Here is a 26,053-nt window from a genome sequence, read left to right as displayed (position 1 = left end):
TCTCTTCTGATCAACGCCATGTGTGCAACTCAAAGGCTCCCCTCTGCCCACAGAGAGGGGCAGCTCCAGCCCCCCCGCCTTCGGGGCACGGGCGAGAGGAGGGCAGGGAGGGGGAGGCAGAGCGGGGAAAGTAGATGCAAACGGGGCTGAGAAGAGCTGGTGCCCAGCAGCAGGGGCAAGGAGAGGAGAAGAACCAGAAGAGGCAGCAGGAAGGCATGGAGTGAGACCCTTCCTGAAAGAGAGAGAGAAGGACAGAGACAGGGGAGAGAGAGGAAGAGAGGAGAACGCAATGAATGGAGAGAAACCAGGACGGCAAGCTGTGAAAGGAGAGGCCACAGAAGTGTCTGGAGAGAAGTGGCGAGCTGCTGTCCCCACGACACCGCTCCCCTCCCTCAACGAAGACCACAGCTTGCAGCTTCCCCCGGCCGTCCCGCCAGCTTGCTCCCTTCTAATTCCCCGGGCTCTTAGAAATGGCTGTGAGGGGCTTCTGGTTCCTGGGCCCCTTAGAGTAAGGAGGCATAAAGGATCCCCTTTCAAGGGTGGGATGCTTAGGACCATCCCAAGGACAGGGGGAAGCTCTGATACAATGACATCTTGCCCACAGATGGAGTGCTCCCACCTGAGGCTACCCAACCTTGGCAGCCCAAAGGCTTCGGGAACTCCCTCTCCACTCAAGCCCATGAGGAGGCCCTCGCTGGGGACAGAAGAAAGGAACAACCCCGTCCAAAACCAGCCAGAGCAGAGATCGAGCACTTACCCCCACCCCTCCACAGGGCAGCATGACGAACGTCCGCTGTGACAGGATCCCTGCAGAGAGAGGGGACAGCGAGGACTTCAGAGCTGAGAAACTGGGGAATAGTGGGGGACAGGGTGCATGGCACAGGGGTACCAAGGAGGGAGGTTTGGCCTGGCTGCTCGGCCAGAATTAGGACCAGCCTCCAGGGGAGCTGCTTGGTGCGGTCCCCACGGCTGAGGGTGCTCCGAGATCTGGTGTGGATGTGCGGGCAGGGACGGGCAGAAAGCGAGGGCACGGCCGCCCAAGGGAGCAGTGTGGATGTGGACTCACCTGCCAGCTTCCCGTTGTCCAGTTTCAGGCGGTTGAGGGGATTGGTGCCATAGAGGAAGACGTGGCGCTCGATATGGACACACTGCAGCTCTTCCAGGGTGGCCTTGCGTCCCCGCAGACACTGTGGCAGACAGGGCCTGTGACCAAGCTGCTCCAGGTGGGAGACGCGGGCTCTCCCACCCACGCACACCAGCCTCCAAGGGTGGAGGTGGCACGTCTTGATGCACGAGTACAGCCACACCTCATGTCACCACAGCTGGGAAGGCAGCTGCAAGGCTGAGTGCCGTGCTTCTTGCATTGCATTTGAACTTGAGCACCCCCCATTTGCAGAGATCAGGCAGGAAATGCCAGCACCACCTTCCTACCACTGCAGAGCCCTGCGTGGACCAGTCAGCCCAGGGCAAGGTTTCTAACAGGCTGGAACTGACACTGATGTTCCCTGAGTTGGCAAAACACCCTGTTTCAGTAGGGATCACGCCTCTCCCTACGCCCATCTTCCAGCACAGCAGACTCCTGCTGCCGTCCGAAGCTGGAGATGGTCAGAGCAGCATGCTCCAACTTGGCACTGCCAGCAATGGGCAAGTCCAAGCCCTCTGGATAATGGTGGTAAACAGGCTGAGAAGATCTGGGAGCAAAAGGGATGGAGGTGGGAGCAGGATACCCTAGCACACCATTAGCACGAGATCTGCTCGTACCAGCATCCCCCTCCTGGATAGGTGTCCGGCTCCCACCCTGCCGCTCGCGCTCACCTCGCACTGGCTGCGCAGCCCTCTCTCCTGCAGACGGGACCAGATGCTCTGGATCCTGCCCGCATGCTCTGGGTGGTTGCTGTTGTCGCCGCAGGAGCACTGGTGTTTGAGCATCACCGAGTCGTAAACCAGCCCTGCAATGCACAAGGAGAGCTGCTGTCCCGAGACAGAATGTAAGAGAGCTGAACCTTGCCAGCATCGCTGGACCAGGATGGCAGTCAAGGGGCCAGATGGGCAAGTCCTGCTTGGAGAAGCCACCTTAGATAAGAAGAAGGGGCCCCTCATGGCTTGCTCTGCTGTTTTTGCAGCCAGCCAGAGCACTCCCAAGCATTTATCAGTCCGGGAGTGACTGGGACTGATGCTAAGCTGCCCCTGGGCATCCTCACCTCCCTTTTAGTTCTTGTCCCCAGCCCCTGCTGCTGCTCCAGCTGTGACAGCCCCACACAGGGGCCAGGCCATACCTGTTGTGAAGTGCGGCTTGGCTGGCTGCTCCTGCACAGGCAGGGAGAGCGTCTTGGAGGCCGTGTCCTGGGCAGGAAGGGAGACAGTCGCGGTGGCAGGAGATGACTGGGCCCTGGAGAGGGGCCTGTGCCCTGCATGGATGGTGGGGACCATGGGGGAGTCAGCCAAGGGCTGCCGCTTGAGGAGCTGCTGCTGCACGCGCTGGTAGGAATCCCAGAGATAGGCCTGATGGAGAGAGGCGGCGGTGAGCACGGCATCCAGAGCAAGGCACCAGAGCGGTGAGAGCAGCGTCACCCAGCCCAGGGAAGGGAGCCCTGCACTGTGCACCCTCCCAGGGTCTGGATACAACAGTCCCCTCCATGCTGGGAGGCTCAGTGCCGGTTTGCAGGAGCTGGGACACGTCACACAGCATCTGCTGCTCTCTGCTGGCTCAGCCCCGCAGTGCTGGGCAGCCCTGCTGCAAGGCACAGCAATTTGGGGACGATACCCAGCGATCTGGGGACAATGCCCAGCCTTGCTGACACCAGGGGTGGCTGCAGATCTCGTCCCTGTCCTAGCAAACTGCCCCAGGCTCGAGGAAGGTACAGACGTGGTGCCTGTGTCCTTACCCACACAGCACCCATTTACGGAGGTGGCTCTCAGGGTCTGATCTGAATCTTCCCAGGCTCAGGATGCTACCAGCTTTGCTGCGTTTGTGCAAAGCCTCAAACAGGAGACACCAAGGGATGAATTAAAAATTGCTCCGAATAGCAGGGCAGGGATCTCTGCACACTGCCTGCACAGGACTAACGCTCAAAGCAATTAAGCCACGACTGGAGACAGGGACAAGGCTGGGAACTCCACCTCTTACAGCCCACTCCTGAGCCCGTGTGAAGGCTTCAAACCACCCCAAGGGCTCCAGGCAGCTTGAGACAGCCAGAGGAGCCATCGTCCCTTTTCCCCATGGGCTCCTTGTGCCCAGAAGGGAGGGCGCTGCTTCAGGCTGGCAGCCCACACCCCTCCCCAGGGCTCTCCCATCCCTGCCAGCCCTTGGGTACCTGCTGTAGGATAAGCTCCTCTTGAGGCTGCATCATCTTCTGCATCCTCTCGGGCTCCTTCACGCTGCTCCCCGGCCGTGTGGGCTCCACGCGTGCCCTCGCCGGGTCGCTGCTCTCAGCCCCAGCCTCTGGGAGCGTCCCCTCGGCCTCCATGTCCTCCGAGGAGGGGATCTGCCGCAGACGGGGCTTCTCGCTGGATTTAGCCATGCGCTGCGGCAGGAGGGGTCACGAATGAGCACAGAGAGGTGGCAGGGGACAGGCCAGGCTGAGGAGGTCATGGGGAGTGGCAGGGCATCTCGGAGCAGGAGCACCGATGGATGTGGGAGCCAAGGAAGCTGAGCAGGTATCCTCAGCTTGCTGCTACGAGTCTGGGCAAGGCAGCGTCTCGCATGCCTGCCTCTGGCTTGGCCCTGGACATCTGGTACTTACTGCCCAGCAGGTAGGGTTGCCATCTTGCACCCTTCTAGCATCTGTCTCCCACTGCCTCCTACACACCTGGGCTGGGCCTCCATAACTTACCTTGCCCAGATGCGTCTGCTGCTTGAGTCTCTCCAGGAACTGGGTGTGATGCTGCTGGTACACCAGTTGCTGCTGGATAGCCTTGGGGTTCTGGGGCAGGGGCTCCGAGCGGGTCCTGCCCAGCGGTTTATGGTGGCCTGGGAGCGACAGACGCTCTGCTGAGATGAGTGAGGGGGCGAAGGAGAAGGGGACCGTTCCCAGACCTGGCACTGCAGGGGAGACGAAGGAGAAGTGAGGGGTGGCACTGTCTGCTGGGCAGACACGACACCCTGCAGAGCTGGGCATGGCAAGCAGCAGTGCTGTCTGTACCCATGCAGACTATCTCCAGACAGCCCTAAAAATGACACTGATCCAGCCCTGGAGCCCAGTATCTGGCAGGCTAGGATGGATGAGCTGTGTCTTTATGGCTCCCCTCCTTCTGTCCCCATCGCTTTGGCATCACACAGCCCACAGGGGTCTGGGGACAGGATCTGGCTGACCTCAATCATCTCAGTCCCCCCTCAGCTTCATCCTCAATGGGAGAAGCTTCCTTCACTGCAGGTATCACAGGGCAGGGAGAGATGGAACCAGGAACCAGCACAAAGGAGACAGTTCTCCTTCTGCTACAATTAGCGGATTACCTAGAGGGACTGGGGGAAATAAGGCAGCTAGAGGCACAGCCAAGAGGTCTGAGCTGCCCTGCTCAACGCAGGGTCTGTAGTGAAATCTGCTGCCACAATCAGCCTAGGAAGAGGCAGGAAAGACCCCTCGGAGGGGTGCTTCTGGGCTGCAGGAAAGGTGAACGGCTCCACACCAGCCCAGCTCAGGCCGAGCAAGGGGCAGCCAGAGGGGAGAGCCAAAGCTATGGCACTCTCTGCATTGTTGAGGCCATGGTGCATGCAGAACTCCGGTTTCATCCATGGCAAGGACATGCTTGCTGGCTAGCCAGAACCAGGGTCAACATCTTCCATTCCCTTGGCCCCAGCTCCCAAAAGAGTAATGGAAAAAATCAAGGCCACTGGGCTTTCCTGGCACCCAAAAAACCTGCCTGCCCCGAGCGAAGCTCCATGCTGAGCCCTGCCAGCGCTGACACGGCCTCAGTGCCTGTCACCGAGCTCGACACTTACCCGCCACCAGCGGAGTGTGGGTGACCGAGGGCTCAAGGATGATGACAGGCTGGAGCCGAGGGGATAAGGGGCTCCCAGCCTCGTGCTGCTCCAAGCCAGCTGGTATGAACATGGGTGAGTGCGTGCCCGTGAGGACAGGTCCATTCAGCACAGGCACCCGGTGTGCCAGGCTGGAGAGGGGGCGGCGATCTCCCTCTCCCTGCAGAGAGGAGGAGGACTGGGTTAGCAACCCACCAGGACACAGCACGGCGAGGGGATGGCATATCCTCACCGTGCCCACGGGCAGCGCCTGTGAATACTCAGAGCCAGTGCACGCCTGCCATTACCCCAGGCCCAAGGGAAAGGGCTTCCCCTGCCCCGCGGGGACCCTTTGCCCAGTTCTGGGACTACCTACAACCTGGCCACCTACCCTGGCACTAGTGGTAGCCGGCAATCCCAGCGTGATGGCCGGAAGGGAGGCTGCACTCTGCAGGGCAAACTGGGCCAGTGAGCTCTCCTGCATCATCAAGCGCTGGGCCAGGGGCGTCTGCACCAAACACAATTCATTAGTCTCCTGCTCTGGCAGTGGCAGAGCTCAGTGTGGGACAAGCAGCTTGGGCACGGGCAGCAGAAGAGGGTGGCTGAGCCCCAGCTGCCTGGAGGAAAGCTTGGGCCAGGGCAAGGGGCACTGGGGCCCAGTGAGGAGAGTACATACACTAGGAGACAAGAAATGCACACTGCGAAGGAGGGCAGTGTGTCAGGAGCAGCACTGGGCCGGACAGAAGATCCCACCATGCAGGGAGAGCAGGGCTAAGGGCAGTTCCTGGCCAGCGGGGTTCAGGGCTGGGGTCCCCGGGGGGTGGATGCTACCTTTGCCTGAGCCTAGGATGGGAGTGGGAGATCAGGGCACCAAACCCTGGGGTCAGGAAGCCCCAACCCGCAAGATCTCTGGGCTCCGAGGCCGTTGGAGCTCACCTCGTGGGCCATGCCAGAGGCAGCGGGGAGGGCTCCATGCTCGGCGGGGAGGCTGTCATTGGGAGAGCTGCAGCCGGACACAGGGGTGCTGCTACTGCTCGGGGAGGAGTCTGCACAAGGAAGAGAAATGGGGTTGATGGGCACAAGCACCCAGAGAAGGTCTGCACAGCCCCAGCCCTTCATAGCCCTCCCTCCCTCTAACAGCTGCCCACCGCCCTCCGAGGGCCAAACCTCCCTTTGACTGCACGGCACAGAGGAGACAGAGCCGCCCTGCCAGCATGGGAGGCACCACACCACAGCGAGGAAGCCTGATCAGCCACATTTGCTCAGGGCCTTGGACCCTTTCAGCCTTGTAGGTCCATCCTGGGGCCGAAAAGCAGCAGGGTACAGCTGCAGCAACATCCTCTCCTGGCTCATCTATCCCTGCACCATCATGGCAGAGAGCTCCCTCCATGGGCTGTCCCTCAAGGAGGGCACCAAGAACGTGCCGAGCCCTGGAGACACGAACCCCAAGCAGATATGGCACAGGATCCCGGGCAGACTGCAGCTGCTCCAGCCTGGCCCCAAGGTCTCTCCAAACCCCCGAGGTATCACCGTCCAGGCAAAGCCCTCACCGATTGCCTCGGGCGGCCGCCTCTTCAACGAGGGGGGAGCACTCTCCTTCCGCGTCAAGGGATTCTTGCGTCGGTCAAGGCACTTCCTGGGCTTGCAACGCACCTTCAGGTTGGGCTCAGATGCTGCGAACAGACAAGGTGGTTAGTCCCAGCCTCACTGCCGATACGGGCAAAGCTGGACTGGCTTCGTGGGGCCAGGCCACCCCGCTTCTTGGCTCCAGCCACCCCCTGCAAACGGGCCACAAGGGTGTCATGGCGGGAGGGAGATGCCATTGTCCCCAAGGCCTTACCTGTCTTCCGAAGCGGAAAATGCTCTGGGGGGTCAAGAGAAGTGCTGGGGACAGGGGGCAGGAAGGTGCTGAGCACAGGAGGGGAAGGGCCCTCGGGATCCAGAGGCTCCAGAGACCTATGGGGAGAAGCCACCTTGTTAGAGACCTTTCCCAGTTGGCAGCCACGTGCCACCCATACTATGCCCTCCAACGCAAGGGTGGCCCATGGGGCATTGCCTTTCCTGGGCGTGTGCTAGCTCTTCTGCCAGTGGCCAGAAAGGCTTGTCCTGTCCACTACCACAAGCACCTACAGAAGGGATCCAGCTGCTGGTTTTGCCTTGTCTTGGGACAAAAGACAAGAAGCCTGACAGTACTTTTTGGGTTAGGAGTGGGACAAGCCATCAAAGTCCAACAAGGTCAGGGAAAACAATGTGGGAGCTTCATCCATCTCCTGCAAGCACTTAACACAGAACCAAGCTACCTCACCCCAACAGACGTTAGCTAAACAATATCTCTAAAGACCAGGAAGCAGAAGATAATGGCAAGATCTTGCCCAAGATAAACAGCCACCTTTTCTGGGTCCTGAGCAGATGTCCTGCTCAGAGCAGGCCAGAGGATACCCTTGTTTTACCTGTACGGCATGGCTGAAGAGTTGGGGTTGCTGGTCCTCTCCAAAGCCGCCTGCTGCTTCTTCAGGATGACCTCAGCCAGCTTCTGCTTCACCACCGTGCTGGCCACAGCACCTGCAGAAAGACCACACAGGGCTGAGAGCCGACACAGAGCACTTCAAAGGATCCCTGCAGATATGAGCGTGGCCCCACGGCTCCACAAGTAATGCCAGGATGGCTGGAGACCCCCTACAAGCACACAGACACTGAGAAAACCCTGCGGAGATGCTTGGTGCAGTTCTCAGGTCAAGGTTGGCTCAGGGAGAGAAAGGCCAGCTGGGGCAACCGGAGTTTCCCAGACGGTCAGGGAAGCATCCCTGTCCCACCCTCAGCTCTCCCACATCATCTCGGGAGCCTGATCTTTTTGAGTGCGCATCGCTGAGCACTGGGAGCGCGGCTGTTGAGAGGCAGAGCATCGCTAGAGGCGAGTCTCAGCTGCAGATCTGCCTGTTTCATCCGAGCCAGAGAAAGCAGGTATAAGCTGACACCCACAGAATAAAGAGGGCATGAAAGCACAACGTGGCTCGTACAGCAGCGACGAAACTCCCACGGGTGCATGGCAACCTTCTGAAGCCTCTCCAGAGACACTGTGCCCTGGGGCTCTTTGAGCCTGTGTTACACGCTGATAATTTCCAGTTGATGGCATATCAGCCTGACCTGCATCTCAGCCCCCCACGCAGCCATACTCTGCCCCTCAAAACGGGGACAGCTTGTATGAGAGACAGCAAGAAAAAGAAAGCACCTCCAAACAGTTCAGGGGATAGCTTTAAGGCTCCTGAATCTCTTGGTGGAGCTGCACTCTTCCAGAAGAGCACGAGACTTACCACAACCTGCTGGCAAACAGACAGCAGCGACCCACGTTCAACACCTGGCTCCACTGCGGTGGTGAAACACCCCCACGCAGAGGTCTGACTGCTGCAGGGTGCTGCAATCACCAGTCCCCGGCTGCCGTGAGCCTCCCATGTGGTTTCTCACCTTGGACTAGGGCCCGTTCCCATGCTCCTACCCGTGCCAGGCCATATCCCCATCTGTCCGTTCCGGCAGGAACGCTCTGTGGTTACAACGGGGATGCTCCACGCTTCTGTGCCAGCATTTGGCACCTCCGAGCACAAGTTAATTAATTAATTTGTATGATTAACTCCCAGATTGCATAAAGGGGCTGTGTGTAGGCTGTCACACTCAGCCATGCCGAGCTGACCGCGTTCGCAGCAGCTGTTTGCTCAGGAATGGCACAGAAAGGGCAGGCACTGTGTTTTCAGCATCGCAATTAGCCCCGTCAACCCTGTGAACCGCGGCAGAGAAGCCTGTGCTCTGCAGCCACGTGGGAGCTAAGGGAAGGTATCAGCATCCCGACAGAGCTCAGACTGGACGGGCAGGTGGACAGTAGGCTCACGGACACTGGGACGGGCGCAGTGGATCCGATGCATGCTGCAACTGCATCTTTGGGTTGCGATGCAGAGCTCTGCACATCCAAAAGCTCAGAGCAAGCTCCCTGCAGCGACTGGCACTAGATGGCGCAGGGAGATCGCAGCCAGACAGGGTTTGCAAACCTTTCTGCCCAGCACAGGGTTTAACCTCTCCCCACTGCCACGGGTGCTCCAGCCTGGGGCTTGCAAGTTCAAGAGGCAAATTCACGCCCTGCCTAGCGCAGTCACAAGCACCGTCAGCTCGGGTAGCACCACTGCAGTGGCCGTAGGGCACGATGCAACGTTAGCATGGAGATCTGTTATGACCACCTGGTTGGCATCGCTAGGAAGGACATGAAGGACAAACACCAGCCAGGCCAGGGCTAAAACCAATCTCTTGCCAGTTGCTAAGTGCAACCTGCTGGCATCACTGCTTGCTGCTCAGAAGGATCACACTTCCCCGCGGACACTAAGTTGTTCTCTTGGCCCCAGGCAGGCACAGAGCATGGCTCAGTTTGATGCACAGGACAGAGGTGCTCAGGGGCATGGACGCTATCACACGCCTTTAGACCAAGAGAAGGCAGAGCTCGGTCTGGGTAAGGGCAGAACCACCTGCTGAGCCCCCTTCTAAAAGCCACTCTGATCTCACTCCTTCTGTGAGCCAAGTCCCCCGGTTTTGGGGGCACGGCTCCTCGGGCAGAGATGCGGTGCCCAGTGCCGCGTGCCAGCAGACACGCGGAGGCTCTTACTTCGCTTGCTCTTGTCCTTATTGAGGATCTGCCGCAGCTCCTGCTCCTGCTGCCCAGGCTCGGCTTCGCGGTGTGGGGACTCCATGGTCACCTGCGAGAGGAGCAACACATCAGCACCAGGAGACCCCAGCCTTGCCCAGTGCAGACCAAAGCCCTCTCACCCCCTCCCCAAGCCCAAGGCACAACTACACGGTAATGGAGCATGTCTGAAACGGTCCGTTATGTCATTTTTGGAAACCTGATGGGCCGACCTGGCCAACAAGAACGTGTTAAGTTGTTTCATCACAGCAAACCGGATGCATCTTTGTCTCCAGGGACGCTCTCCCCAGGGACATCGTAAAACTCAAACCAGTCTGTTTCAACTTGCTGCCTTTCATGGTGTTTTGACATATCTGTAGCTAGTGCATGTTGTAATACAACAAAAAATAAAAATCATAGTTGACTAAAAAGGGGAAAAAAGAAAAAAACCCTATTCTACTAGTCTTAAAAGTTTGGATCTTGGTGTTTTCCAGAGCTGAGGTTTTCAGAGATGAGCCCATTTCACAGGGAGGTCAAAAAGCATCACGTCTGCACAAATGCCTCTAAGCACCCATCAGTCGTGGCAGCAGCAGCATCTCAAACTCTCCTTGTATGGACCAAGCTGATGCTCAGCCGCTCCCAGAAAGCCTCAGTGTGATTTCCCCAGGGCTTCCAGACAAGGTTACAGGGACCAGCGAGCCCGTGCCAGCCACCGAGAGTGGGGCTGGTGCTCAGGGGCAGAGCACATGGCATGTAAGAGAAGCAGATGAGGCTGGGCTTGTTCAGTCCAGAGCAGAGGGGGTACAACTGCATCCTCCACCACCCAAAGCGCATTACACGGCAGATGGAGCCAGGGTCCTCCGAGGAGCGCAGCAAAAGGATGAGCAGCAACAGGACAGACGTGCCATGAGGGAAATCCCATCTGGATATATGGAACTGATTCCTGCCATGAGCACGGTGCAGCCCTGCGACGGGGACATGCAGGGGGTGATCTCTGTGCTTAGAGATGGTCACAACTCGCCTGGACGTGGTCCTCCGCAACCTGCCCTACCTCTGAAGTTGGCCCTGCTCTCAGCAGGGGCCTCCAGAGGAACCATCCAAGCTAAATCTTGCTGTAATTTTGTGACAATGCAGAGTCTGGCGAAGAGGCTGTGCAGGGCAGGGGTGCTATTCCGGGTGACACTAGAGAATTTCAGTGAAGACTTCCCAGAAAAGCAAATTAGCTTGTAAAGTGAGTAAGCCGTGCCTTTAGGGCAGAGAAACAGCAGTGGCCAAGCGGAGTGGCAGATCACAGACACCAGGCATCCTGTCCAGTCGCTCTGGCTCCTCGCTCAGCACACATGGTATGCAGCTGAAAACATTTCCCTGCTTCGCACATCCCAGGAGGCCCCAGCCCTCCCGCTGGCCTTGGCAGGACAGAGATTTGGCCTGAAAGTAAGACACGAAAACCCCCCACCTGACTCCCTAACTGGCCTCCTTGTGTCAGAGAGGTCTCCGTGCTGGCTAAAAAGCACTATAGACTCTCCAGCTCAGGGGAAAGAAGCAATTCACCTGGGAAGGTTATTTTGGGGTTGGGATTTCCAGCCTCTTCCTCTTAATCCCTGCCAGAGACGGGAGCTCAGACAAAGCCAGCCCCGACGCAGGGCACTGCTGGCAGACACGCATGGCGCCATGAGCTACATGCTTTGGGGGCAAAATTAATTCTTCAAAGTGCCCAGTCCTCACCCAGCCGCTACCGAAAGCGGGTGCAGGTCCCTCCCTGCACCCCGGGGTGCCCGTACCCTCACGTGCTGGTGGGCGAGCTGCTCCACTTGCTGCTGGTGCAGGCTGGCGAGGAAGAGCTGGTGCTGCAGCTGCTGCGTGTGCTTCAGGGCCAGCAAGGTGGTGTCAGAGCCGGGCTTGACGACGCGCTGCCCGATCCGCAGGTCCATGGGGGCGGTCTGGGGCACCCGTGGGGAGGTGCACGGGTTCACAGCAGCTGTTGAGACACAAAGAGGGGCACAGCTCAGTCCCTGTCTGGCTCAGACCACCCTGCTAGGTAGGCAGGGAAAGCATCAGGACAGGGCCCGGGTATACCCCAATGCACGGGTGGGCACTGCGAGGAACATGCCCTGCCATTGAGAAGGGCTTGCCACACACCATCTACTGCCTGCAAAAGCCTCTTCCATCATCTGGGAAAAAAAATTCAGTAAATCATACACCCTTGGAGAGTCTCCAAGGTGCTGCAGGCATCTCCCCTTGACACCACGGCTGAGAATTGCTTTGCAAATATAAGACACTCCCGCCCTGCCTGGATGCAGAGTCTTTCCGCGTGGTGAATCCCCCATCCTCATGGGAACACCTAAAATAGTCCCAATTACACAGAGCATTGGAGCACCCACTGCAGCAGGCAATTTTCACCAACCAGCTCCTAAAGCCTTGCTTAATTTATCCTGCATGTGCCACGGGCCAGTGCAAAGCAGAGCCGGTCGCCTCCAGCTGCAACAAACAGAAGACAAACCTGCAGAAGAGCCACCCAGCCAAGGGATGCCCGCAGCTGCAGCGCTCCTCCTGCATCTCTGCAGTGGGATGCTCCAAACAGCACAGCGAGAAGGCAGCGAGCCAGCCAGGCGCAGGCAGAAAGGGGATGAGCGAGCACGACAGCAACTGAAGGACGCACAGACAAGCCCCATGATGTCCCACAAACGAAACGCAGCCAGGTGCAAGGCAGCCATGGCTGCTGCAGCTTCGCGCTTCGACACGGGCATTGCAGCACGGGGGAAGCTGGAAACAGGCAGGTGGACAGAAAATTCAGCATGAGAAGACGCTGCAAGGGGGAAGCTCTTGCAGGATGCAGGGCCAAGGCCACTGCAGCCTGAGCGCTAATTGTTTTCCAAAAGCAGTTTCAATTAAAAAAAAAAAATGCAAATGTTGTTTTCTAGACAGAGAACCACACCCTGCGTTGTTCAAACCTCAGCCTGAACGGCATCAGGGAGCTTGTGCTGATGACTGCAATATTGCAGGAGAAATCTCTGCAGGCTCCTGCCCCGTAATGCAGCATTTACACAGCAATTCCAGGGGGAAACCCAGCAAGCTCCCGCCCCAGCCCGCACCTCCCTGCAAGGCAAAGGAGCACGAGCATGTTCACCCAAAGAGGGCACAGGGACTATTAATAACCGCAGGCGCACATCTGTGCAGACGATGGGGTGCGTGGCCCTGCTGAAATGGGGCCAGGTCTGGCTTTCCTGCATGGCCCAGGCAGGAAAAATTCCCTCTGGTCAAGGGCAAACACTTCTCGGCACCAGCTCAATTCTCCAGGACAGAAATGTCCCTGACCTCAGCCCATGTCGGAAAAGGATCTGATGTTCCCACGAAACCCCATCGCAGGGTTTATCCCGTTCTCTCTCCATCTCACTGATAACTGCCTGGGATTTAATTTGTCTCTGGCTAATTGGCTCTAATTGCTACACCCTGCCTGCCCCACCATAACCGGCATGATCCGGAGGTTGAGGAAGATTAACAGCCACAGCCTAAAAGCCGCTGAGCTCCTCTGCCCCATTATCACCGAGGCCTCGGGGCTGGACATGACGCGATGCCACAGGATGGGCAGGATGAGCCCCACAGCCCCCTTTGAGGGTCAGGCACGGCAAAAGCACATGAGCATGTTTCAGCTGCATATTTATTAGCGAACAAGAGTCCAAGTAAAGTTACCCTAAGCAAGAAGATCTCAAGTCTTCTCTCTATGTGCCCTTCACACCCGCAAGAAGCCAGTGGTCCCAAAAAGGCTGACGTCCGCCACAGGGCTGACAATTCACCCCAGCGCTACCCAAGCGGCTGCAGCGCTTGGTCCCGTCTCCTTGCTGCACGGTGCCAGCACCGGCGCCCTGGGAGGCCGTACCTGCCTGCTGCTCCAGAAACCTCCTGGCTTCAGCAATCCCCAAAGGGCCTCGGATCTTGCTAAACATCAGTGATTTTGAAGGATGCAAGCGATAAGCCGGGCTGTCACCTCCCTCTTCCCAGCTCATGTGTGTTCCCACCTCCCACTGAGGAGGAGGAGGATGCCAGAGGGACGGGTGCTGGCCAAGCCCCTTGGGGATGCTCAGCGGGAGGAAGGCTGGAGGGAGGCAGCGGCACGGCATGCGTAGTGCTACCCGATGTGCCGGGCTGTTGGCAGCCAGACAAGGACAGACTGTAACGAGCAAATCTCAGGATGGGAAACGGGGACTTCTGACAGCTCCCAGCCGAGCCAAATCCCCACCACGTGACGCTGTCTATCTGCAGGAACTTGCTAAAGCTCAGCCATCCCTCGGTCCCCTCCAGGCAAATGTCACTGTCCTGCTATATACCACGAAGGAGCAGGAGCTGGGAAACGCAGTGGGGCTGCCGGGGGACCACAGCCATCGGGCTCAGCTTTGAGACACTGAGAAGGGCTGCTTAGACACAGAAGCATCATTCGGAGGGGAAAGCAGGGGTACGAGGAGGAAGGGACCAGCCCACCAAGCCACAGCCTCCATCCTCAGAGCTGACGGCATCCAGAGAAGAGTTGTCACAGCCTTCCTCTGCTTGCGATGCTAAAAATGCCCACGGGGAGCTCCCACCAGCCAACGCTCAGCAGCAGCTGTCTTGTTCTCACCTCCCCATCAGCAGCATCCTCAAGCCCGAGGCTGCCCCTCCAGCACCTCCCCGGGGCAAAAAGGGGCGAGAAGGTCTTGGGGGCAACCGCAGGCGGAGGAGGAGGTATTACAGGCACCTCTGGGGACGGAGGGGGAGACACAGACGGCGGCACAGAGCCGAGGGGGAAAGACGCTGGCGGGGTCTCTGGGAATCTCTCTACCTCATTTGTTTTAGTCTTTTTAAAAACAAACCCCAAAGCAGCGGAAGAGGAGAAGTGGGAGGGAACGCGTGTGCTGGGGGAGAGGGAGGACGGGCAGGCCAGCAGCCAGCAGCCAGAAAAACAACTCCTCACCGCTCACCCAGAGCCAGGAAAAAGGCTGTCGAGCATCCCCGCGGCCAAAAGGCACCAGAGCCAGGGAGAGTGGCCGCCGGCAGAGGCTGCGCAGACCCTCCTCCCACCGCGGCCCCCCAGCTCTGCCCACGGATGGCGCATGGAGCACCCCGCTACACCAGGCCCTGCTCAGCTGGGGACGTTTTGGCAAAACGGGGCTGTTCAGGAGGTAGGAGAGAGGGAAGACGGGATGGAAAAAAAGTACCATGGGAGCACGGACTGGCCTGAAGTGCCCCAGGGCGACACGGGCGTCCCAGCCTGTGCAAAGCCCCAACTTACAGCTTCGCACCCGGCCAGCACGGGCTAAAGCCACAAAACTCAGGGCGGTTTTCCAGAGCTTAGAAACACGATGCTTTACATCCCGAGTGCCAGGGAGGTGAGGGACGAGGACCAGCCGGGGGCAGCAACGTTGGGAGTGAAGCCCAGCCCCTGGGCAGGAGCCTCGAACACTGTTGCCATGCCGGGACCCCTCCGGCGCGTGGCAGCTCCCCGGGGATGCCCCGCATCCCTCCCTCCCTGGACCCCTTCGCAAAGCCCTTCCTGCCCTGGGAGCTGTTTGTTTCAGCCGTGACCTCCCGCTGCAGCTTGAATTCATTTGGGGTTTCATGCCGGGACCTCCGCCAAGAGTTACAGTAAACAACTCCCCTCCCCGGCAGCCTCCGATGCTCACACATGATTCAGGGGGCAGGCAGCCAGGCGAGCAGCTCCTCCTCTTCCCCTCACCCGAAGAAGGCCAAAAGCACAGCCCCATGACGGCTCCTGGGGGGTCTGCCCCTTTCCCCAACCCAGTCCGGGTCCCGCCGGTTCCTAGTGGACCCTCGTAAGCCACCAGCACTGCGACACGTGGCCACAGAGGGGCTGGGACAGGGATGCACAGGCTGAGACCGGGATGCTCCGCTGGCCCCATGCAGCCTCAGGGGGCCGAATCCATCATCCTTCCCTCCTCACCCGCATGACCAGGAGCAGGGCCGAGTGCCGGGACAGGGAGAAGCAAGCTGGGTGCACCTACCCAGGGAAGAGGCGGAAGGTTTCTGGGACAGGCTCCTCTCCCGGCTGGATGTCCGGCTGCCAACATTTTTGCAAATTATTTTTAGTTCGCAAGAACATTCGCACGGGAAGGCCGGCGCTGGTGGCAAGCTCGTCTTCACACAAGTGCTGGGGCTGGCAGGGGCTCAGCAGCCGCCATGTCACCAGCAGCAGCATGGTGGGACCAGGGCAGCACTCACAGGGCAAATGGCTTTGCAAACGACCCTGCCATTAAAACACAGCAAAACTCAGCCTCTTTGCAAAGACATCCCTCTCCTCCCTGCTTCTGCCAAATAAATCATGAACTGCAAAGCTTATCTGCTCAGCCCAAACAACTCAGGATGTATTTGGGGTGTGAAGCAAGGCAGCATCAGCCCCTCTCCTGGACAGGGGGTGAAGGTGGCCGTGGGGATCACTTGCTGCCTTGTCCCCACTTGCACCATGTGGCCCGGCAGTAAAGCAGAAGCACGGGGGCCGTCACGTCACTGTGACACCAAGCGGTTGTTTTTCTGGGTCACCTTGCGCAGCCAGATCACCGGGAGGAAAACACGCCGCTACGCCAGCGTGCCAGGAGGAAGCCGAGGGGAACCGTGCCGCGGTCCCGGCGCATGGAGGCAACTGCCCAGGGCTGCCGAGCTCATTGCACAAACCATTGCACCTGGGCAGGTAGCAGCCGCTGCAGCTCCACCCTTCCTCCACAGGAAGGGGAGATTGCAACACAGCGAGAGGAGCTTCGGTGCAGAGTCTCTCCCCGGCGTGCCCCGGGAAAGCCTTCGGCGGTACGAGCATGAATGCAAGCTCTGTGCTCAACAACCCGGCATGGGTTACCAGCATTTTCCAGGCTGCCGGCACGGCACAGCGCAAGGAAAACAGCCGAAGCGCTCCAAGGGCCTGCGTGCTCGCCGGCGAGGCGGGGAGAGACACGGAGCAAGCGTGCAGACGGTGACGGGCTCCCCACTTTGCAAACAGTCAAGCACCTCTCGGGCTCCTGCTAAGCTTTTGGCCAGGGTGAAATCTGGTGGCAGCGAGTTTCCCAGGCTGGTGATGGTAATCCGGTGCTTGTGTCGCTCACTCCCCAAGGGGGAAATCACTGGTCACGCTGCTGCTCTCAGACAGACAGCCGTGTCCCCCCCAAAAAAAGCAGCACAGAAATCTTTGCTTTGGCATTTCCTGATTTTTTTTTTTTTAAAGAGGCAAGATCAGCCGTCGGCAAAGAGCTGCACTTATATAAGAGGGAAATAAAGCAAGAAGCAAACAAACCAGGGCAGGCAGATTATTAAGGAGCAAACCAGTCGCATCTGAGCTACGCCTTTCCGTGCATCCCTGCCTTCAGCCCTGCCTGCCATGAAGGGCAGGCTGCCGGGCTTTGTGGCGCGGTGCAGCCGAGCCGTGTGCCAGCACTGCCCGCGAGGCGATCGCACGCAGCGAAGAGCTTTGTCTGAGGCTGAGCAGCAGGTAAAGGCAGGTTTTTTTAAAAACTGTTTCCCATCTTATGTTGATTAGCTGTGAAAGGTTCAGAGTTCAGCCGGGTTGAAGAATGCATGTGATTAAAAACATTCTTCTTTAATAAAAGGAAAAGGTCTTCTCCAGAGCCACGCACAAGTAACAAAAATTAGCTGGAGGGAATTTGTTCAAATTAAAAACACTTAAATAAGAAACCACACAAAAAGGACTATGTTGAAATAACATTAAGATCACAAAGCCAGAACTCGAGAAATAGGAAATCCCGGAGTCGGGGTACCTCACATAACCTTACCCTGGCCCCTGGGGTGTGTGCACCAAGATGCTGGTTTTAATTATGGGACCAAACACTATGCTCCCCTCAAGGACAAGCAAAAAGTGACAAAACCAGAATCACCCCAGTATCAGGAGATACAGATCAGGAGAGGGGACACAGGCACTGCTGTTGGGTCTCGCAGCTCTTGGGGGGGATAACGGGAACCCCGAGCCGGTGCTCCACGCGCCCCTCTGCTCCCCCTACCTCCATCTGCTCCCGCGTCCCCGGGGGGCTTCCTCGCAGGACCCCGTGGAATCTGAGCGTTTGGGGCATTTTCCTCCTTCCTCGCCTTGCTGGGCGGCAGCCGGGGGAGCGCAGGGGAGCCGCTGCACAGCTCTGGGGAAGGCAGCTCCGGGGAAAGCCCTGCGCCGCCGCAGCTGTCCCCGAGCGGAGAGGCCGTACGCAGCGTCCCGCATGAGCCATAAGAGAACAGATGATGCTCAGGGAAGATGTAATGTTTGGAGCGGTCGGTTGCCAAATTCTGATAACTCTTTATGGAGCATGTTAACTGCGAGTTTCAAGGGCTTTATGAATTGGCCAGATGTGGGTGGATCCCTCTCCTCCCTACCAGACATCAAATTCCTGCTCCAAAACAAGAAGAGGCTGATGCTTCTCTGTGAAAAGCCCCCGAGAGTTTTTCCACAAGGGTAAAACCATATTTTTCTACTCTGACTCTTGTGAACTTTCTTCTGTAGAAAGTTTCCAGAAAAAATTTGAGACAGATGATGATTAAAGCTCGGCAAAGTCACACATGCATCACAAAACCCTTCCCGCAACCAAAGTCACAAACCAGGATTAAAAGCAACACACCTGAAACCACCCAGACTACGCACATACACCTGTGAGCAAAGCACATTATTTAGGTATTTCAAGCACATAAATCAGAAAATTCTCTGTTCGAGCCTGTAAACGAGATCCACATCAGGCCTCGGGAAGCGGATCAGGGCGAGATACTTCCCCTGATTACTCTCACTGGTTATTTGCGGCTCGTGACCTTTGAGTCAGACATTTAATAGCCCTCCCTGGAATTTTCTCCCCACAAATGTGCGTAGTTACATGTTGAAACTCATGACTCTGGGACCCAAAAATCTCACGGTGCACTGAGGCCAGCCTGCGCTACAGGGACACGGAGCAAAAAGCTTTGTACCTGGATTGCTGCTATTTTTAATGCTCTGTGTTTCAACCCACACCCCAATATCGGTGTTCCCATCCAGGCTCATCAGAGACACGGGACCACGCTATACATTCCCACAGCACCCATACAGAGCAGAAGGCAGGACTCCACTGCCGAAGGAAGAGGTATGGTGAACCCTTCAGGACTAAATAAAACATTCATGGAAGCGGTCCAGCTTCATCCGCAGTGGAAATACGGGTGCCTGTGCTCTCCCTGAACAGCAAGCCCTTCCTTGCTGGCCCAGGTCTGCGTGCGGGCCCTGGGCTGCCCCGCGGATGCCGCCGGTGGGGCGAGCAGATCCACACAGGTGTGTTTAGGTGCCTGTTTCAAGGCAGGTCTTCCACGTGCTCTCAAATCCACATGTTCAGATTGGCCTTGCAAGCATTTTGCCTGCAGGGCAAAGCTGGTCAAGAGGATCCCAAAGCAACCCTGCATCATGCTAAATTACCCCAAAGCCCCGAACCTTAATACCGGACCCGAACTTCACCACAGGCGGTACTTAAACCACCAAACAACTTCCTTCATGCACACGTACAGCTCCCGGAGGAGCTGGAGCAACTTGCAAACGTGCCAGGGGCTGAGCTCCCTGGATGCTGCCCCTCTCCCAGAGATGAGTTTTTAAAGCCTTAAAGGCACCCAACCGAGAATGTGCAGAGGCAAAACCTGGCGATAGGTTTCGAGTCTAAATTTGAGATCGTTCGGTCACAGGGAGACACAGGTATTAAGCCACAGAAAGAGCTGGGCACAGGCAGGACTGAATCACGCCACAGGCAGGCAACACAGCGGCTGCGGTTTCACAAATAGCTGCTTACAATTCCAGCGTAAGGCATCCCCGTCCCTGCCGGCTGTTCCTCAGTCGTGCCCTGATATGTGGCACCATCAGCCATGCCTACGTGGGCAGGTATATGTGTGCTTGTGCGCGTCTAAAGCAAGTAAGTAAATAAATAGTGTTTTTACCAGTTTCCTTGCAGAAGGATCAGGTCCCCGCACCACACAGTTTGAGCGTGGGCAGCACGAGGCGCAAGGTGGGACCAAAGAGCTCATCTCCTGCAACCGCAGCCAGGACACAGGACCAGAGGAACAGCAAGTGGGCTCCATCCCCACCACGGCTCTGGCACAGCTGGAAACCTCTGGCAGTCATTTCCTGCCAACAGTTGCATCCTGCCACCCCCGCCGGTCGTAAACCCCATCCCAAATAGCAGCACAAGGCCCCTGGGGGAGGATGCTGTGCGGAGGAGTGCAAGGTATCCCCAGGAAACCTCGCAACAACGCAGCCAGGACACAGGACACAGCAAACAGCAAGTGGGCTCCATCCCCACCACGGCTCTGGCACAGCTGGAAACCTTCATTTCCTGCCAACAGTTGCATCCTGCCACCCCCGCCGGTCGTAAACCCATCCCAAATAAGCAGCACAAGGCCCCTGGGGGAGGATGCTGTGCGGAGGAGTGCAAGGTATCCCCAGGAAACCTCGCAACAACCGCCGTTTCCTCTAAACAGAGGGAAATTCATGACCAAAGGGCTCTGTTGAAGGAAAGCCAAGGTTGCCTGGCGGCACCTTGTGCTCCCCAGAACAGCGTAGGCAGCTTCTGCTCCTGGAAACTCCCAAGATTCAGGAAAAGTCCTCCCCTCCCAGAAGGGAAACATCCCCCATAGCACAGCCCACCCTGTTGGATTCCTTCCCCTCCAACCACCCTCACCTGGTCGCACAGCCCGGACGGGGTCTGCCGGCTACTCCCTGCTCAAGAGCCACCAGGGGCAGGTCGGCATATCCCCGCACATCGTGCTATCCCGAGTCACGCGATGGAGAGCCAGTGCCGTTCCTCCTGGTCCTCCCCCGAAGCCTTTCTCCGCAGCGGGCTGACGCTGAGCTCCACCGCTCCTCCTGCCCCACCAGCCCTGCAAATGCACCCCGCGGAGGGCTGCTACGCATCTTCACCGCCCATGTCCTCTCCTTGCGGACACAGCTACAGGAGCAGCTGGAGAAGGGGCGAGGGTTTGCGGTGTGCGCCTGAAAGCGTAAACAATGCCAAGGCCCACAGGCAAAGACAAATGTGGATGATAGGCAGCACCTCCATGCAAGCAAATCCCCTAGCTCTGCCTGCACTGGAGCAGCCCGGTGTCTTCTAACAGCCCCATCTTCTCCCTCGACCAGGCTTCTGGCAAGAGGCAAACAATCCAGCCTAGAGCCTCAGCATCATCTCCCTCCCTACAGCCAACACAGATCTTCTTTAGAGAGGCTTTGGCACCAGTCCTGGCAAGATAAGCTCCTCCGGGTCTCTGTTCTCCAAGCAGGTAGATGCCAACAGACACAGAACCGTGCGGCAGCCCTGCAGACACAGCCAAGCGCTCCCGGGAAGCGAGCGAGCACCTTCTCGGCGCAGGACGCCTCGTCTTCCCGCACTGGGTTTGATTACATCAGCACGAGAGGATGCAGCCTCCGTGCCAAGGGAAGCAGAGGAGAGATCAAACGATTATACGAACCTCTCCTCAATTACCAGCCGTTTGCATAAGCGCAGGACAGCGTTCCCAACTGGTTTGGACAGCACACCGATGGGCTCATCAGCACCTCTGCCCTGCACCACGCTGCTGCCCGCAGCCCGTCCGGGAGCCGTTGCAAAGGCGTCCTCGCTGCTGTCACCCCCTGCACGCACGAAGCCGCTGTTGGGAGCATCCCGCTGTGGCACGGAACACCTCACGGGCACGGCACGGAGCAATGCCTCCATCCACTTGGCTCAAACCCACAACCTGCTTCGCCTCGCGCCGCCTGCGAAGGGTCACCAGTGCACAGGGGCTGCTGTCACCAGCACTACAGCTCAGCCTACATATTTATTTTTTTAATTGCTGCGTGCAACACAGCAAGAGCCCAGCTTGACTCATAAGCCCCCGGGGAAGAGCTCAGGGCTCCAAAGCGGTGTCTTGCTTGATCTGGAAGTGCTGAGACAAAAAGCCTAGACTCCCACAATACCCACTCTCAGCAAGTGACTACTCAAGGGGACCTGCCCATTAATTGGAGCCTTTCTGCGTGCTGCAGAGAAGGAAATCCCTTTGGCAAATGCTGGCTGAGGTCCAAGGCTGGGCTGGAAGGCAGATTCGGTCATGAAAAGAAAATGAAAAAAAAAAAACAAAACAAAAACCTCAGGCCCAATACAATGCAGAGAGCAGGAGGACAAGGAGCTGGGAGAAACACCGGCAGCCTCAGCTCTGTGGGAGTAAGATGCATCCCAGGGAAAGAGGCACAAATGAAATTCCCCGTGCATCATGAAAAGAAAATGAAAAAAAAGAAACAAAACAAAAACCTCAGGCCCAATACAATGCAGAGAGCAGGAGGACAAGGAGCTGGGAGAAACACCGGCAGCCTCAGCTCTGTGGGAGTAAGATGCATCCCAGGGAAAGAGGCACAAATGAAATTCCCCGTGCAGATCTACAGACTGCTCAACCACCATCAGCAAGAGCACAACCGGAGTTCACCCCAAGCCTTGCTCCAGTGCCAACCGTCAGCTGTTTGAGCAAGGAGACTTTCGGACAAAGCCGGGGAGACCCAGCTTTGCCCTGCGAGGCCAGGGGACAGCACGTGGCAGTCCCCGACCACTGCCCACCCCGTCTCAGCATCCCCTTGAGCCAGTGCCGGAGATTACCAGCACGCAGAGCGGAGACTCGGGTTTTAGGGCGAGAGCTATTTATGTCAGAGGAAGGAAGCCGCAACATTTTCAGTTTCCTGCACAAGCACACTTCTGGTATCCTTCGCTGTGGGGCTGTCTGGCACTGCCTCCCATACCTGGGTGCTCATGAAGAAGCTAGGAAAGCACAGCCTTTGGTTCAAAGTTGGCATCTGTGCAGCTGGGCGAGGCGCAGGCATCAAATCCTTAACGCAGAGGAGGCTGAAACGTGCCTGGATCCAACAAGCCCTTCTGCCACACCATGGGGACACCAGTGACAGCAGCCCTGGGGGGTAAATCTGGGTTAGCGCTGGTGCGTGCAAGCATCTGGGGGAGATGCTGGGAAGAGATCCACGATGCTGAAGCCGGGGAATGCCACCAGGGCTGGAAAAGCTACAAGAAACGGCACGGCCAAGTGTTCAGGCAGGATTTCTGGGTCTCCACAAGAGCTTTACTGGGGGTAAAGAAATGCAAGGACCCGGTGTCCTACACACAGCCGGAGCCTGCCCAGGGAAAAGCGGGAGCAAACAGCAGTCGGCAGGGAGAAACCCTGGAAGAGGACGCAGGCTGGCTCCCAGCTGACGGCTGCAGAACGTGGGTGCCCCGAGGCAGCCAAAGCGCCTGGCGGGGACGGAGGGTGCGGTGGGGTGTGTGCGCTCCGCACTCATGTAGCAACACTGCCCAGGGTGTTTAACCCAGAAAGCAGGGCTAATCGGGCTGCTGAGCCGCTCAAGCATGGGGGAAAAGAGGAAAATAAGCAAACAAACAAACAAACCGGTGAGCCCAGTGCAGCAGCGTTAACCTCAGACACTGAGGAATCAGTGCACGTCTTGGGATTTGAGCCCTCGGCACCTCTCAAGATCAGACCTGGTGTCAACTCAGCAAAATCACATACCCAACCAGGACCCTAAAACTCACTTGACAATCAAACAAGCAACGGCGCCTGGCTGGGTGCACACTGCGGAGCTGAACTGGACCCAGCTCCAGGTGAAAGGGTGCTCAAGGTGCAGCTGATACAAACCCATCTTTACAAGACCCCTGTAATGTCTGCAAGGGATATTTCCCACCCGCTTGGCACACTCACCTATAGATGTCATCGTTTTCCTCCGAGTCCTTGGGGGTCAACGCGTGCATAGAGCTGAGCCCTGCAACGCGGGCTGGGCTGATGGCATCGGACGAGAGGCACAACGAACGCGGCGAAGGGTGGCGGGAGCTCTCAGATCTTTTCTCCCAGCGGTTGCAAAGCCAGGCGCGGCCGCGCACCACACCCTTGCAGTTCTCACGGGCAAGTACGAACCTTGGCAAAGCCCTCGGCTTGCTGGCAGCCAGCCCCATCAGACTCATTAAATGCAATTAAGCCAGAGTGGGCATGTCCCCCCCCCCCTGCTTTGGGGGATACTGCTTTTAGACAAAATAAACAGGGCGGCTTTGCGTGGGCTCGGGCAGGTGGCTGGCACCCAGGCCCCACGCAGCAGCAGGTGGAAACACAGAGGTCTTTGTCGGGGAAGCAAAAGCCACAGTGGAGCGGAGAGGATGGTCCACGATGCCAGCGCTGCTCCTGCTCCCGCGCGTGCCCACTCCAACTCCCTTCGCCGTGGCAGCCGCTGGAGATGAACACAAGACCCTCTCTGCTTTGCAAACGGGAACACACAGCGGTTTGAACATGCAATAGTTCATTATGATAGACCATAATGAAGCTTACAGCCCATCTTGCTCATATTTTTAGAAAACAGGGAAAAACTTCTGCCTCAGCCTAAAGGGATATTTTATTGCATCAGCTCCTCCAGCATCATTTCTAAGCTGGTTTACAGAAGAACTGCTATTCTGCTGCGTTCTCCATGCTCACAGCCTCCCTACAACCACAAAACCACGGAGGAGGAAGGAGACAAACTGAACTGTGCGTCTCCTCCTCCTTCCACGCAACCTCTCCTCCCTCGCGTACCCCACCGCAGGGCGGCCAAGGCCAACACACGCAACGGGACATGCGTGGCCAAAACGTCAGGAAGGCTTAAACCGCTGAGGACACGCAGGGGAGGTCGTTACCCCGACCCCCCGGGGACAAACAGTACTTTCACAAGCCTGCAGATCGTTCACATTTTTCGCTAATGCAAAGAGCTGGCTCTGACAGCCGCCAAGTAATTGCTCCATCGCCCTGGCACTGCCGGACACCTCCTGTCAGCAGCGAAATCCGGGAGCTCCCGGTATTCCTGGCAGGTTACGCGGGCTGGCCCCAACCCTGGGCTTTGTCAGAAACATTTGGCGGCTCCAAAGTGGGGTATGGAGGGTGTCCCTAAGAATGGCACGTGATGGGTACCACGCACGGCGGATGCTGTTTGAGGAGCACAAAACAGTCGCGCTGCGTCCCGATTCACTTTGGAACGAGCAAGTAAAAAAAAAGGGATAATGGAATCCTTAAAGCTTTCTGCTCCCCTATGGAAAAAATCAGCAGTGCTGCTAAGTCCTGGGGCTGTCCCAGGACAGACTCAACGCCAGCACACGTGAGATTTGAATTTGGACTCTTCTGGCTGTCCTGGGGTGATCCTAGCTGAGCTGGGATCCAGTTCAGTAAGAGATGGGCTTTTCCCAGTTTGGCTGCTACCAGGAAGCGACAATCACCCCAGTAAAACTGGTAAAACTCTCCCATACAGTCAAACCCTCAGACATGTGTCACGGGCGATTTCTCCACCTCTAAATGACGGGAGAGGTGTGGTCGCATTCTAACCAAGATCTTTGCTTCAAATGTTTGGGGTTTACTGGTGCTAAAGGGATTTAGCCAGAGCAAATTAAGATCATTTCCCATCTTAATTAATTCTGCTTTCACTTCCTGGCACGTGGGAGCCTGGCCTCCTCCAGCGCAGCGAGGAGCCTCAACTTTGCATGGCCACAGCAGTTGGAGCTGTGCAAAAACACAGGAAGGACTTTGCAGCGTTTTTTTGTCATCATCAGAGCCCTCTCCACAAGATGAAGAACTAAAAACATCCCCAAAAAAGCCAGAACCCCCTTTCATGGCCATATTTCTCCATCACAAGCAAAGAGGTGACCTTCCCCATTCCCCTTCCCCACCGCACGCTTCTTCTAATGCTTTCAGAGGCACCTGAAACCATCCCCACCGAGGGGCCAGGGGATTATCCTCCCACCCCCTGCAGCCCCACCACGACACCTCCACGCACACATCCCCACCACGACACGGCGCTCAAGGCATTTATAACATTAGGATCCCACTTTGCCTTCCCAAAATACCTTACGTTGAACGCCAGCAACCTCACGACAGCCTCGCGCCACTGCTGGGAGTAAGGGATGTGGAGGCAGCAGCATCTCCCCTGGCATTGCTGAGCACCACGAGTCTGACCACGTCTGCGTGTCCACTAAAAGCCACGTTGCAGAAGCATCTCCTCCGATGGAGCTCCGAGCCCCCACCTTGCACAAAAGGACGCGCCTGAGCCCACTGGCTGCCAGCGGGGACGCGGGAGGAGATGCATCTCCACTGCCAAGACTGTGCGGAGGAGGGGGGACCTCGGGGACGTCTCAGACCAAGATGCATCACCCCCTTGACCTGGGCGGAGCAGGACGGTGCTTCAAATAGCAGTAATTGTGCCTATTACACAACTGCCAGCGAGAAAAATCCTCTCCCCTCCCCTCCCCGCCCACCCCACATCCCTTTGAGGCAAAAAGGAAGAAGGCTGGAAACATCCTTCCTCTCCTCCGGACAATGAGATGGAAATAGCAAGGGAGGAGCGGCGGCGGAGGCAGCCTCGGCTCCGCGAGGATGCGGTGCCTGGCCAGCGGCGAGGAGCTGCGCGCGGCTCCCGCCTTCCTGCC

General features: G+C 57.6%; 1 protein-coding gene across 2 annotated transcripts in view; it reads right to left on the bottom strand.

The window, feature by feature from the left end:
- The window catches only part of HDAC7 (histone deacetylase 7), a 48,951-nt gene that overhangs the window by 4,724 nt on the left and 18,174 nt on the right, over positions 1-26,053 (bottom strand). Inside the window, exons 2-15 of one of the 2 annotated variants that reach the window (XM_009274404.2) lie at positions 11,399-11,595; positions 9,600-9,690; positions 7,408-7,519; positions 6,798-6,913; positions 6,508-6,630; positions 5,894-6,003; positions 5,349-5,465; positions 4,940-5,138; positions 3,834-4,042; positions 3,315-3,524; positions 2,277-2,502; positions 1,816-1,949; positions 1,067-1,187; positions 758-807 (exon numbers count right to left, since the gene is read on the bottom strand). In XM_009274404.2, the coding sequence (XP_009272679.1) occupies positions 758-807; positions 1,067-1,187; positions 1,816-1,949; positions 2,277-2,502; positions 3,315-3,524; positions 3,834-4,042; positions 4,940-5,138; positions 5,349-5,465; positions 5,894-6,003; positions 6,508-6,630; positions 6,798-6,913; positions 7,408-7,519; positions 9,600-9,690; positions 11,399-11,595 (2,015 nt within the window). The remainder of the gene's footprint in view (positions 1-757; positions 808-1,066; positions 1,188-1,815; positions 1,950-2,276; positions 2,503-3,314; positions 3,525-3,833; positions 4,043-4,939; positions 5,139-5,348; positions 5,466-5,893; positions 6,004-6,507; positions 6,631-6,797; positions 6,914-7,407; positions 7,520-9,599; positions 9,691-11,398; positions 11,596-26,053) is intronic. The other variant, XM_009274405.2, reaches the window with a different exon arrangement.

This window comes from Aptenodytes forsteri, unplaced genomic scaffold, assembly GCF_000699145.1.
Source record: "Aptenodytes forsteri isolate BGI_AS27 unplaced genomic scaffold, ASM69914v1 Scaffold64, whole genome shotgun sequence".
Taxonomy (NCBI): Eukaryota; Metazoa; Chordata; class Aves; order Sphenisciformes; family Spheniscidae; genus Aptenodytes; species Aptenodytes forsteri.
This window is presented reverse-complemented; position numbering and strand designations above follow the sequence as displayed.